This window comes from Panthera onca, chromosome X, assembly GCF_046562875.1.
Source record: "Panthera onca isolate mPanOnc1 chromosome X, mPanOnc1 haplotype 2, whole genome shotgun sequence".
NCBI classification, from domain to species: Eukaryota; Metazoa; Chordata; class Mammalia; order Carnivora; family Felidae; genus Panthera; species Panthera onca.
In genome coordinates this window covers 111708275-111722565 of record NC_138357.1, presented here as the reverse complement: position 1 = coordinate 111722565, position 14291 = coordinate 111708275, and the positions used below count along the sequence as shown (strand labels likewise).

Here is a 14291-nt window from a genome sequence, read left to right as displayed (position 1 = left end):
AGATTGAGTAAATTCAATAATTCAGTAACTTCCTATGTACTAATTTAACATGGAAAGGTGTTTACTTGAACTTTTTATACAGAATGTACCACTTACACGGATGCATTCGTGAATCATAATTGGTAACTACACTGAAATATTTATGCTTTAAACTATGATGGAATTAAACTATTTTTAAAATAAGAAGTATGGACTAATTTTTAAGTTTAAAATGAAGGCATATCACTGAGGGAGAATTGAGTGGAGATGTAGATACTAGTAATGTGCTAGAAGAAGGAAAAAAGAAAGAGATTAGGGGCACCTGGGTGGCTCAGTCAGTAAAGCATCCAATTCTTGATTTTGGCTCAGGCCACCATCTCACGGTTCATGGGATCAAGCCCTGAGTCAGGCTTTGCGCTGATGGCATGGAGCCTGCTTGCGATCCTCTCTCTCCCACTCTCTCTGCTCTTCCCCCACTTGTGTTCTCTGTCTCTCTTTCTCTCTCTCAGAATAAATAAATTTTAAAAAGCACAAAGAAATTAGAAGACAGTATGTTTTAAGTGTCATGTAATTTGCTGCAGGAGAACAAAACAGAAAAGCTGTTTGTTGTTTTGTTGTGTAGAGACTGAATAAAGATAATAAAATGGACAATAATACGGGACATTTTTGGCAAATACAGGGCAAATTTGATGAGAATAGTCAAGAAAGAATCAATAAGATTAGTTGCCTGCATTCAAAATTGAACATTCAGTGAAAATTGTTTTAACAATGATAACAAGTTCTGAACTTGTAACTTTGGTCAGCTTGACAATGGTTTGGATTTTTGTGCATAAAAGAAAACCAGTTTTAAATTGCTCAGTTCTCTGAAACAGACTGTATGAAAAGCATCATGGATGCAGTTGTTAAAACTGTTCAACATATATGTGTAAATGCTTTGACTCATCACCAGTGGTTTTGGAACTGTTGAAAGAAGTAGACAATGATTTTAATGATCTTGTGTTTGTTGCCAGTGCTCGTTGGTTGAGCCACAGAGAGTTTTAAAACTTTTACTGTGCTGTTGACTGCAAGTCTAGATTTTCTTGAAACAAAAGGAATGCTTGCTAAATATTCATTAATAAAAAATGGCGATATGATTTACATGTTTTCCCATAGATATTACACTGCATATGAACAAGATAAATTTGAAGCTCCAAGGAAAGGAAAAGCTTATTTGGGATTTAACTAGACAGAAATAAGAATTTTTGTTAAAATTGACACTTTTCATGATTCAAGCCAATAATAATAATTTCCTACATTATTCTAACATGAATCAGTATGCAGATTTTAATTATAATAGGGTTATGTAAATTGGCTATAAAAACTAAGAAAAATTTTGAAGAATGCTCATTTATATTGATAAATTCAGCATTGGTTTTCAAATAGCACAATACCCCTTTGAAACTAATACTGAGTTGACACAAATTAATGAATTTACTTAGCTTGGAAAGATGTAGTTTTGAAGTCAAAGAAGTAGCAGAAACCCAAAGACAGTGAGGTCGTGGCAGACACAGGAAAAAGTTTTGAAAGATGTAAAATAACAAAGAAAGATGAAGTAGTAAAAGAACCAGAAAAAGTGAACAAAGATTGCCGAATGTAGTGAAATCCCAGGCATGTTGGGGGAAAAAGAATACACACACATACGCATGTACATGCTTATACATACGTGTGTGTTTGTATACCATTCATCACCAATGTGAGGCTCTCCTCATCCTGAGCAACAGGTGGGAAGGACAGGCAGAGGAAAGGTTGATTGATCCAGGATTGATCCAGGGTTTCGAGTGTGCAGGGACAGAGGACTAGGACTTGAGGACTTGACGGTGAGAGGACCAACCACAGAGAATGGAAAGGAGGTGAGTGAGAGAGTGAGGAGGAGATAGGGTGGTCCAGGGACTCACATCCAAGGTCCTGATGTGATCAAAGAATGGGCACAGCACACATATTCTGAGTGGCCCATGACCTGTATGTGACGCTGCCTCCTCTCCTGCCCTGCTCCAGGTATCCACAATTACTGAAGCTGAGATCAAGGAACTGACACAGGGCATTGGCCGAAATCTTCCACCCAGAAGCCCAACTCCTCCCAGGATGAGGCAGGCTTTGAGCTGAGGTCATACAGGTGTCAAAGTTGGCAGTGAAGGTGAGCTAGGACCTGGAGGCCTGGTAGAGTGGCTGGATAGGGCATGGACCTATTGGGGATTTTGATGAAATCTGTGAGCAATGGGCTGAAAGTATCAAAAAGGAGACCTTCCTGTTTTCCTCACCCCTGCACTTGAAAAGGCAGACTGTTTCCCTTAAGTCAAGCCTGCCTGTTACCAAGAGATTCAAGCATGTCTTAGACACTGCTGTGTCATATATGCCTCAGGAGCATGGGGTTTTTGTCCTTCTTTTTAACATTCTGTTTTCTGTGCAGTCACCATTTGATAACCTTATTTTGATAATAATTTTAACAGAAAAGTTGCAGAGTACAAGGAGCTCTTGTTTATCTTTACCCAGTTTCAACCATCATGGACACTTTATCCCATTTGCTTTATCGTCTCTCTCTTTCTCTGCATATATATATGCGTACACGTATCTATACATGCATATGTAATTTTTTTTCCAAACCAAGAGTTAGTCAGAGACATGATGCCCCTTTACCCAAAAGGCTTCAGGGTGTAATTCCTAAGAACAAGGACGTTCTGTTACGCAACCGCAGTGCACTGATCAAAGTCGGGAAATTGAACATTGCTACAAAGTTATTTCCACAGTCCTTGTTCCACTTTTGTCAATTGTTCCAATAATGTCTCCTATGGCTATTTTTCTTTCCTGCTCCAGGATCCAATCCAGAATCACACATTGCAATTTAGTTGTTATATATTCTTAGTTTCTTTTCATCTGGAACAGTTCAGTTCCTCAGCTTTTCTTTGTATTTCTTGACCTTGACATTTTTTGTAGAACATGGGCAATTCATTTTGTGGAAGGTCCCTTAGTTTGAGTTGGTCTGATGTTTCATCATGATTAGAGGAAGGTTGTGCATTTTTGGCAAGAAGACCTCAGAAAGGATGTTGGGTCCTTCTCCGTATACCGCAGCAGGAGGCACGTGAGGTCAGGTTGGCCCAGTCAACAATCTTACCTTTACTTTGTAACAACAGCAGAACGTTCTTTTAGCTTTATTCTTCTCATTTGGCAGGTATCTTGCATTGCAGTATGATTTTCTGTTTTGCACAGGCATAATAATGTGAAGTTTATATTTTTGATTAATTGCAAATAACCAAAATGCAATAAACTGGTGTTTTTTTTTTCTTTTTTTTAAGGAAGCATATTTAAAATAATATGTGTTAGGAGCTCCTGGGTGACTCAGTCGGTTAAGCGTCTGACTTCGGCTCAGGTCATGCTCTCACGGTCTATGAGTTCGAGCCCTGCGTTGGGCTCTGTGCTGACAGCTCAGAGCCTGGAGCCTGCTTCAGATTCTATGTCTCCCTCTCTCTCTGCCCCTCCCCCGCTCATGGTCTGTCTCTGTCTCTCAAGAGTGAATAAATGTTAAAATTTTTTTTTAAAAATGTGTTAATGTTCACTTGTGGGGTTTTAATGTCAACTGGTATACTTAGATTGAAACCAAATCTATTTCAGACAAAAACGAGAAAACTATATATTTGTAAATAATTTTGAGAATATGCAAGTTAAGACTAAAAAAAAACTTCCTGACACAATGAACATATTTGGAAAATAGTAACATCAATATATCCTTAGAGTGTTAAGACTTTTATGATTAACATGGTGATATGCCAGGCAATACATATAAAACCAGAAGAAACGTATGACTTAGTGGGGAGGAGTGAATTATCATCTACAATGCGCATCTTAAGAGTAACTGCTATATAACAATTTTAGGCAGATTCTCAGAGCCTGACAGAGGGGGGTCATGGGACTGGTTGTGCCAAGGGGAAGAAGCTGAAAATGGAGCCAAAGAAGATTTTAAAATCAGAGCTGTGCCAACATGCATAAATTCACTTGCTTTGAAGAAGCTGCAATGGGATTCAGGAACCGGTAAAAGAATATTTATTGTTTTGTCTTTGCATGACAAAATGTGATCTCTTTTTCTTCTACCCTTTCCTTAAAACAACAATTGTCTGCATGTAGAATGAGTATATTTTAAATGAACCACTCAGTGATTTTTATCTGCTCTCATTTCCAGTACTGAGCAGCAACATGATAGACTAGAAATTCTCCTGACTTTTCGGCACCTGGGTGGCTCAGTTGGTTAAGGGTCCGACTCTCGGTTTTGGCTCAGGTCATGATCTCACAGTTCAGGAGTTCAAGCCCCACATCAGGCTCTGTGCTGACAGTACAGAGGCTGCTTGGGATTCCTTCTCTCTCCCTCTCTCTCTGCCCTTCCCTGCCTCTCTGTCAAACTAAATAAATAAACTCAAAAAAAAAAAAAAGAAAAGAAAAAGAAATTCTCTTTATTTTATAGTCAGACTGACCCACGTTCCAAACCTCACTCTGCCACAGACTGGCATGTGGCCTTGAGCAGGTCACATGGCCCCAGTGTCTATGTCTTTAAACGGGGAATAAATTTTGCTGGATTGGAAGGATTAGAAATGACATACTTTACAAATACTGTGGCCCATAGTGGACAGTATTCAATACTGGAAGTTGGACATAAGAGCAATATAGTTTAAAGAAAAGAGCCCTGAACTGGAAACTGGGGTACCAGGATCCAGGTCCCTGGTCCCTGGTTCACTAACAAGCACCTGACCATGGCTGGTCATTCAAATTTACTGGATTGTAGTCCAAATAAGGAAGGAGTGTTGGTTGGAGAGAAACAGAGGTCAAGTACAAGAGCTGACTGCCACGCTGTGGGAACACGGCTGAGCAAGTGAGTGGGCTGTGGCTGACATTGATCTGAGCCTTGAATGATCACGTGTGGGCCTTTCCACTGGTCACAGGAGGTGTTTCAGGTAAGGACAAAGACCCAGGGGACCGGTAGGTAAAAGGGCAAAGCGTTGCCATGCGGCAAAATGGCAGCTCCACTCCAATCCCAGTGCAATCAGCTTCGGGGACTACCTGTGAGTGTTGAGCTGTATCAAATACATTTTAAGATAAATGGACCCTTTGCGGGCTTTGGAAATCTTTTAGCTCTGCCGTAAAAAAATGGCAACTGAAATGGGAGTTGCTCTGTAAGCGCCCATGTACTCACCATGTGGACTGGGGCAAAGGAAACTACCAGTTAGACATTAGTCTTAACTCATTAGTAATTTGTAATTAATCCTTCTATGGGGCTTTTTACACATTAGGCACTGATCTAAGTGCTGTATCTCCATTAATTCACTTAATCCTCAGGACAATTGTGTGAAAGAGGGATACTCCCTTCACAGATGAAGAAACAGACGCGGAGAGATGAGATCATTTGCCAAAGGTCACCGGCCAGCAAATGGAAGAATCAAGATTAGGATCCAGGCTGGCTGACAAAACCCCTGATTCTAATCATTCTATGAACTGTCTCTAGAGACTGAGGAAGGAATCATTCTTGCAGAAAAATACACATTTAACTAGCACTGAGAGTTGAGAATTTAGCCGCATCTTCAAGTACAGCTGTACTTAAATGCTGCATTCAGACAAAAAGCCAGGCGTTACTTTTGGACCCAACTACACTCCATTATTTTCTTTGGTAACACTTTTAATTATGTCATTATTTGGGCATAGGCGCTTAGGTAATGCATTGCAATAAGTAAGTCTTCCCTCCCCCTAATGTGTCATTCTTTGCTGGAAATGAGAGGAGAGGAGGAAATGGAGTGGGTTGGACAGCATTTCATGTAGGGGCTTTGTGTCAAGTGGAAGTTCTCTTAAAAGGCCCGGGGAGCCAGTGTGTTAAGCTTCTGCCTCTTGATATCTGCTCAGGTTGTGATCTTGTGGTTGTGGGATCCTCACGTCGGGCTCCATGCTGAGCATGGAGCCAGCTTGGGATTCTCTCTCTTCCTCTCTCTGTCCCTCCCTCGCTCATGCGCACTCTCGCTCAAATTAAATAAGTAAACATTTTTGAAAAAGGCTGGCCTGGTGTATCTTCTCGGGTTGTGTGACAGAGACTCAGGTTGTCAGTTTTCCTTCTAAGTCAGACTTTGTCAAGCTGGGGGAATACTCTGGGGGTGTTCAGATACATCTCAGGGCACTGTGAGTCTGCAGGGGTAAACACAGCGGCTGCAGGGTAATAGCAGGAACTGACTCTCCATGTCTTTGTGTCCTGCCTGCTAGGTCTAAAAGGGTCAGCAGGGACAAAAATGAGGATTATGACTGTCTTGAGGAAAACCTGTTTTGTTATTTACTTGTCTTAAATAATTATCCAGAGTTCTATCAACAAACTTCTCAGGGCTTCTGAATAGGCTGTGGACTGCCTGGCACTCTGGGGGGTGGGACTTTGGGTCAAACGATGAGGAACAGAGTTGGGAAATCGCACGGGCTGCCTGTCATCCTCATCTCCCTCCCCAACCTCTGAACCCAGAGAACCTGCTCTTTGCTTGGGGTCCTTTGGGGTGTCAAGCATAATGTTCTAGTCCTCAGTTTATTTCAAAGACACAGATATTGAAGGCCTACTGTGTGCCAGGCAACATGCCAAGCACTGGTGAAAAGAGGTGACCTGAAGGAGCATGGTGCTGAGAGTAAGGTGTGCCTTAATAATGATATCAACATCTTCATCACCGTCTCTACCTACCATTTACTGAATGCTTGTCACATGTCAGATGTTACCCTCTGTGCTTGTCATGTATTTACTCAGTTAATTTTCACAACAGCTCTATGAGGTGGGTACTATTATTAACTCCATTTTACATTTTACAGAGGTGGGGAAGCAGGCCCAGAGAACTTGGTGAACCTGTTCACTGTCACATAGCTAGTAAGAGGTGGGTTAGGAATTCACCCCAGGAATTGTTTGCTGGAGATAGGCAGTAGCTCCAGAGAGGAGGGAGGCAGGACACCCTCTCCAATTTCATACACACCCCGATGGGGAGGGGCACCTGCTGGTGGGAGGCAGGTGGACTCATACATCTTGGCTTTCCGGAGCTGTAAGAAAGTGCAGACATGTTGAGACACAGGCAGGGTTATCAGAGGTGGTACCATGAAGGGGTGAACAGCCGGACTAGAGAGCCACCTGTCTGGCTTCTAGTCTTGGCTTCACCATTTTCTAGCCATCGAACTTCCTTGTACCTCGGTTAACCTGTTTGTAGAATAGGGATAATTACACCTGCTCCTTAGGGCTGTTGTAAGGATTAAGAAAGCATTTGAGACTAAAGAATGCTCTTCTCTGGGAAAACCACAACCATGAGGCTAGTTTCCCAGCAGCCTTCAATTTTGCTCATTTTTGTGAATATCTCACTTGAACTCCATCCCATCTGCCATTTGCTTGAAATTTGCTTGAGGTAATGAAGTTCACTTAAAAATTTCTATATAGCAGGGCTGCCTGGCTGGCTCAGTCAGAAGAGTTAGTGACGATCTCAGGATCATGAATTCAAGCCCCATGTTGGGCATGAAACCTACTTAAAAAAAAAAAAAAAACAACAACTTAGGGGCACCTGGGTGGTTCAGTCGGTTAAACTTCTGACTTTGGTTCCGGTCATGATCTCATGGTTCCTGAGTTCAAGCCCCGCATTGGGCTGTCTGCTCTCAACACACAGCCTGCTTGGGATCCTCTGTCCCCCTCTCTCTCTGCCCCTTCCCTACTCGCAGGCTCTTTCTCCCTCTCAAAAATAAGTAAACATTAAAAAAAAAAAACTTAAAAAAATTTCCATATAGCTTTACTTTACAAACTTGGTTTAGCTACAAGTCTTTTTTTCTATTTTTCAATTGAGATAAAATTTATATAACAGAATTAGCTATTTTACAGTGAAAAACTCACTGGCCCTTAGTGCAGGTACAATGTTGGGCGACAACCAGCTGTATCTAATTCCAAGACACAAGACATTGTCATCACCCCCAAAGAAACCCCATACCCATTGTCCCCTCCCCCCACAACCATTAACCTCATTTCTATCTCTATGGAGTTGCTTGTCCTGGACATTTCAAGTGGTATCATACACTATTTGTCCTTTTGTCTGGCATCTTGCACTTAGCATGATGTTTTTGAAGTTCATCTATGTTGTAGCTTATGTCAGTCCTTCATTCCTTTCTATGACTGAATGATATTTTGTTTATCTCTGCTCATTTATCACTGGGAATTTGGTTGTTTCTACCTTTTGGCAACTGTAAATACAATTGTGTACAAGTTTTTGTTTGAACACTTGTTTTTTATTTGTTTGGGTACATACCCAAGAGTGGAATTGCTGGATCGTATGGTAACTGTACGTTTTAGTTTTTAAGGACTCGCCAAACTGTTTTACAGAGTGGCCACACCATTTCACATTTCCACCTGCAATTTCTTCATGGCCTTGCTGACGCCTGTTACTTTCTGGCTTTCATAATGTATTTACTTATATCAGAACTATCCTTGTGGGTGTGTAGCTGTATATATTGTGGTTCACACTGCTTTTTGGTTTTGCAGTGGCACACTCAGTTTTGTGTTGGAATCTGCTGGGTTTTTCTTTAGCAATCCCCATGTTTGGGTGGCACCTCTGTCAGGTTCCGGGCAGCAGCCGGTTTTAACCTCATCCTGAGGTGATGCCAGTATGCAGGCAAAGTTGAGAATCGCTGTGTCAAAGATTCCAAACCAGTCTAAGTTACATACTTTTTAATCAGAAATTCACATTACGTTTAACTTACTGGGCCAGGCCCACATTTATCTGAAAAATAGTGGGGGAGTGATACGGCTTTCTGACAGCCATTTCAACCCTAAGAGCTAAGGCCAGAGTTTTGTTTTGTTTTTTTAAGAGAGGAAGTGATTTCACCACAGCTGCACACAGGGGGCAGGGAGGCAGAGTGTCTCCATGGGTCTCAAGTGAACTGCTGAAAACAGAAAAAATAAAACAGTTAAACAAAAGGCTAGTGGCTTTGATGGCAGGTGCAGCTGCTAAGGGCTGCTGGTCCCCACCCCACCCCGCCCCCCACCTCCCTTCACAAGGAAGGCTTGGTGGCCTCTGGGTTCTTACAGCCTGGGAGGTTTCCAGTTAGCACTCTGTTTCCCTGCCACGGTCACCACCTTCCCCTCTTCACTGGAGAGCCTTTTTCCATTTTCTTTTTTAATTTTTTTTTTCCACAGAGAAAGAGAGAGAGAGAGGGAGAGAATGTGTGTGCAAGAGTAGGGGAGGGGGCAAAGGGAGAGAGGAGGGACCAGGCAGGCTCCACCCCATGCTCAGCATGCTCTGCATGGAGCCTGACAGAGGGCTTGATCCCATGACCCTGGGATCATGACCTGAGCCGAAATCAACAGTTGGACACTCAACCGACTGAGCCACCCAGGCACCCGAAGTCTTTTTCTATTTTTGACTTCTTTTTTCCCTCTAGGTAGTTACTGTTGCTGAGCAATGTGACTCCGAGTTTATAAAAGCTCTGCTGCAGACGTCCAAGTTGGCCTGACTACGAAGAAGCAGGTGGACTCATGTGAAGGTGAGTTTTGGGTAAGAGTAATATCTAACACAAGTAGCGTTTTGTTAAGAGGATCACCTACGCATTTTTCACTCTAAGTACAGACTTCATTCATGTTATTGTCACTATTGTTACTACCCTCCAGCCATCTCTCGCCCACAGGAACACACCTGGAGAGGAACAAGCGGTTCTGCTCTCCTGGCAGCGACGGACAACGTGCATCACGGGGAGCCGAGTCGGACAGGACCCCCGTAGGACTGGGCCTGTGGGAGGGGCTTTAGGGGAGTGTTTAAGTAAGCCAGGTGATCTCTGGATTGGATGCTGGCTGGAAGTGAGGGATTTCCACGGTAGGGGGTCTTCATACATCTTCCCGAGAAGCAGGGAAGACCAGAGAAAGGCTGTGATTGGTAAAGGAGCAGCAGTCACTCCTATTGGCCAGGATTAGGGGATGTGTGGAGACTGTTGTGGTTTGGACAAGGTTCACTTGTTCTCCGTGTTCGGACAGGATTACGGAGTGGTCTTGTTTTTGTCTTGTCCCATCCTGGTCACAGAGTGGCCTTGTCTGATGTTGGTGTTCTGGGGAATTATTTATGTTCATTGGAAGATGGCCCGGGCCAGTTCCCATATGGCAGGGGCTGCTTTTCTGTGTCAGACTTCACTTTCAGCCAAGAGCAGACAAGGTCAGGCCAGAGGATATGAATCCCTGATATCCACATTTTCACCATCACCAAGATTTTGATTAGGAGGTTGTTTCAAGAGTGCAGGCAGTGGGGGGCTTGGGTGGCTTAGTCGGTTAAGCGTCTGACTCTTGATTTCAGCTCAGGTCATGGTCTCGCGGTTGGCGAGTTGGAGCTCTGTGAATTCGTGGGGCTCTGCGCTGGTGGCTTGGAGCCTGCTTGGGATTCTCTCTTACCCTATCTCTCTGCCCCTCCCCCACTCGTGTATGTGTGAAGTCTGTCTCTCCCTCAAAAATGAATAAATAAACATAAAAAAAAGGGTGCAGACAGTAGTTTGGTAAATTTCTCCTGCTTTTCTGTTGCAGGATATGTTGCTGAATTATCTGGTGTGACAAAAGCTGCACAGGATACACTGGTCAATTGTAACACAAACAATTCCCACAAACAAAATGATTATTCATCCTGTAACAGGATTTATCCTGGCCTCCAAGCCAGGGGCCTAGCTTATAAAACCCAGACAATGAGAACACATTCCAGAATCTAAATAGGTACTCACAGCCCAGTTGGAGACGCTTAAAGAGGCCTCAAGACCTTGGTTCCTGTCCATGACCTACCTTTAATAATCTTGCCAGGATTCTGTCATTGGTAGGTAATACACTACATTGTGAGCATCTTTACAATAACTCCTAAAATTACCTCAACAAGTCGGCTCCATTTCAAGGCCCATTTATCTCTGATGTTGTGCTAATGTTGCGAAGCATTGTTGTTAAACTACACGTTTGTTACAGCTATCCGATGAGCTAATGGCAAAGCAACTCAAGGAATTTCATTTCTATTTCGCACCTTGCACAAGCAAGGTGAGGCACTTACACTGGCCACTGCTGCCTGCACCACAGGACACAAGCTGCTGAGCAGGACTGGCTACATAATTTGCAGGCTCAGTGCAAAAGAAAAACACGGGGCCCCTCGTTCAAAATTACTAAGAATTTCAAGAAAGTGAGAGCAGAGAAACCAAGTGCAGGGCCCTTCTGAGCGTGAGGCCCTGTGCCAACGCATAGGTTACATGCCCTAGAGGCCCACCCTGCCACTGACTGGCAAGCAGCCCACTTGAGACCTTTGGAGTCCTACTGTTCCTGCAGTGTGACAAGGGACAACTGTATCCCCCTGACCTGACTCCAGAGGAGTGGCAAGAACTGGAGAATATCCCAGGATGACAGCAGGAGCTGCAGACTATGCTGTAGAGACTGAAGGGTGAGACAACAGAATAGCTCGTGAAATTGAGAACCTGGGATCCCAGAAGAAAGGAAAACACGCAGAGCAGCAAACAGGTGGCTGTGGGTGGGAAAAGGTAAATGCAAATGGTAAAAAGGAAATCTAGTTCTTAATGGTATAGTTTGTAAAGATCACTTATGAAGACACTGCCCAGTTCCTTGTAGAAGGGTGAAGGACTCAGGAAAATAGCCACTAGGGACTGCTTGCAGGAGAGGGGAGTTTAATACCTAGGTTCTTCCTGCTTTTACGGGGGTACATGAGTTCACTGATTTAAACTTTGTCCTGCTTTTACAGCAATTCCTGTGGAGCTTCCGGACGCCCAGAGACTCACAGAAGACTGATGGGATGATGGAGTCATTTGCCTAGTAATACTGTCAGTGGAATAAAGGAGGCCTTCAGTGCGCAGAAATTGATGTTCTCTCCTTTGCCACATCGTGTTGAATACCAGCCATAAGCCCCAACTCAAAGACAAGCCCACAACGGAAAGGTTCACTGCCTCGAACAGAGGCATCCGTAATGGTGGAGCAACTCTGAAATCTGTAATTAAATCAACATTAACAGCCTTATCCTCCGACTTGCTTCTCCACCATTCCCATTTTTCATGCAAACGCAGGTAACTTAAATACCCAAGAGATTTCTCTTTGGTTCTGAAATGCAAACCGACCCTTGCTAATAATAATGGCAATAATTCTAATGGGTTTAACTGTAATATTCGAAGAGTTAAGGAAAAAGCGGCAGTACTTTTAGACTACAGGGTGGATACTAGCGCTTGATTTTCTGGACTTGGCCAGGAAATAAGAGGGGCCCTGGCTTGGGGGATGGTCTGGGGGAAGTGTAGGGGGTGGGCCCCCCGGAAGTCGTGCTGCGCTGTTCAAACCTAAGGTGACCTAACGGATGGCGGGAGCGCCCGCCCGATCTTCGGCGCGGGAGCGGCCATTGGTGACGCACGCCGGGGAGCACGGCGCCCACGTTTCCACCATTACATTAGCGAGGCCCCACACCCTGCGCTCTAAGTTCGGGGCTGCGGGCGTCCTCGCTTCCTCCCTCCCGGAGGCGGGCCCGACCCCGCCCCCGCGCCCCGGATCGCTCCCGGCGGTCCCTCCCACCTCCTACCCTCGGCCTCCCGGGCGCGGCGCACTCCCCGCCGGCCGCAGCCTGACACGCCGCACGGCCCCCCAGTCTCCCGTGGCCGCCTCCCCCAGGCATGGCACAGGGCCTCGCCTCACTATGGCAGCAGCACGGCACAGCACGCTCGACTTCATGCTCGGCGCCAAAGGTGAGGGCGCGCGGCCGCCACCTGCCCGGCCCCGGCGTGGCCGCCCCCGCCGGGCCGGGGCCAGCGGGGACCAGGCGGGGCGCGCGCCGCGGGCCGAACAATGCGGATGGCCCGCGCGGCCCCGGCGTCTCTCCCGCTGCCGCGCCGAGCGCGCTGAGGGGCCGCGTGGACCGGCGACCCGGCGGAGGCCGCGCTCCTGGTCGCACCCGCGCTCGGTCCCCGCTGCAGCGTGGGGCCCGGAGGGGCCCCTTCCCCGCACCCCTCCGCCGGCGGCGCCGCCGCCCTTCGAGGCCCGGGTCGCCCACCCGCGCCCCACGCGGGCGTGGTCGCCGCTGCGAGGGTCCCCTTTGCGCCGCGTGGCTCGGGAGGAACACCCCCCACGTCCGCGGGCCCCCGTTGGGGTGGCGGTGCAGGGGCGGGGGGCGTGCGCCGCGCGGGGCCGCCCGCGTGACCTTTTCCTGTTCTCGGAGGCGGGTAAATTCCCTGCACCCCGGGGCGCGGGGTCCCCTCGTGGGAGCCGCGCGGCGCTTGCAGAATTCTTTAGCAGACTGCGTAGGAGACGGGTCCCGCGGAAAGAGACGGCGGGGGGGGGGGGGGACGGGAGAGGAAACGATGATTCTTGCTGGGGGGGGGGGCGGGCGGCGAGATCTGGGCGCGGGAATTATAACTCCCCCAATCGAGGAGGCTCGGAACACAGAGCCGGCCACAACAGAGAGCTGGAAAGTTGGAGCTGTGTGTAGGAATTAGGAAGGGGAAGGGTATTTTGCATGGTTTCTCTAGGTGCTTCTCGTGTGTGGGGGGGGGGGGAAGGGGTAGGACTGCCAGCCTTTTTTCTGGTGGCTTTTAAACCTTTAGGCGCTGCAGACTTGAATCAGCGCTTCCCGTACATTCCATTTGTAGCGTCTCATCCATATCTCGCCTTTTCACCGTTTTCCTCAAATTGGATGGAGCAACCTTTTCGGTTCCCACTTAAAACCTTGACTTTCTCACTTTCTCTTTCCTTGAAATTTTGAATACTCACTTTGCATTTCTCTCCCCCAAGTTTAAAGGCTTTCTAAAGGCAAAGATTTAATTAAAAAACAAAAAACAAAAAAAACCTTTCAGGGTTTGAAGCAAGACCTAGGTTTGCATCTTTCTTGATTGACTCTGCATGTGAATTTGGCCTTAGGTCTCAGCCTTTCCGAGTATTCCCTTCCCGGTGGTTAAGAAAAAAAAAGTGGGAGAGGACGGTGCACACTTTATAGAGCTTAATGTTAAGGGAGTTGCTGTAAAACATACAAGGTTGTTAAGTAATGTCAGTGTATTCGGGTGGTTGGGAAGTGACTTGGAGAAAACAAAGCATTTTTTAGTTCCCACATTTCTTAGTTGAGGGTATCGAGAAGGCATACAAATGAGAGAATCAGGAGATAAAATGGTGATTGGGGCCTGCAGCTAGTGTGGGGTATGAGATAGCTAAGGTTTTGTTGAGTGATTGACCTGCCAATTTTAGGGATTAGTGGTTACTGAAGGTTGTTGCATACTCAGTTTAGAGGTGATGTATGAGCTTGAGGCCTGAGGAAGAA

General features: G+C 45.9%; 2 protein-coding genes across 6 annotated transcripts in view; both read left to right on the top strand.

The window, feature by feature from the left end:
* The window catches only part of MBTPS2 (membrane bound transcription factor peptidase, site 2), a 101059-nt gene extending 89040 nt beyond the window's left edge, over positions 1–12019 (top strand). For 4 of the 5 annotated variants that reach the window (XM_081793115.1, XM_081793114.1, XM_081793117.1 and 1 more), the window contains 4 exons: positions 2014–4041; positions 9424–9525; positions 9667–11432; positions 11748–12019. The gene's annotated coding sequence lies outside the window, so the exon portion shown is untranslated. The remainder of the gene's footprint in view (positions 1–2013; positions 4042–9423; positions 9526–9666; positions 11433–11747) is intronic. The other variant, XM_081793116.1, reaches the window with a different exon arrangement.
* A 313-nt stretch (positions 12020–12332) lies between these two features.
* The window catches only part of SMS (spermine synthase), a 53692-nt gene continuing 51733 nt past the window's right edge, over positions 12333–14291 (top strand). The window contains exon 1 of the mRNA XM_081793121.1: positions 12333–12729. Within this exon, the coding sequence (XP_081649247.1) occupies positions 12348–12729 (382 nt within the window). The 5' untranslated portion in view covers positions 12333–12347. The remainder of the gene's footprint in view (positions 12730–14291) is intronic.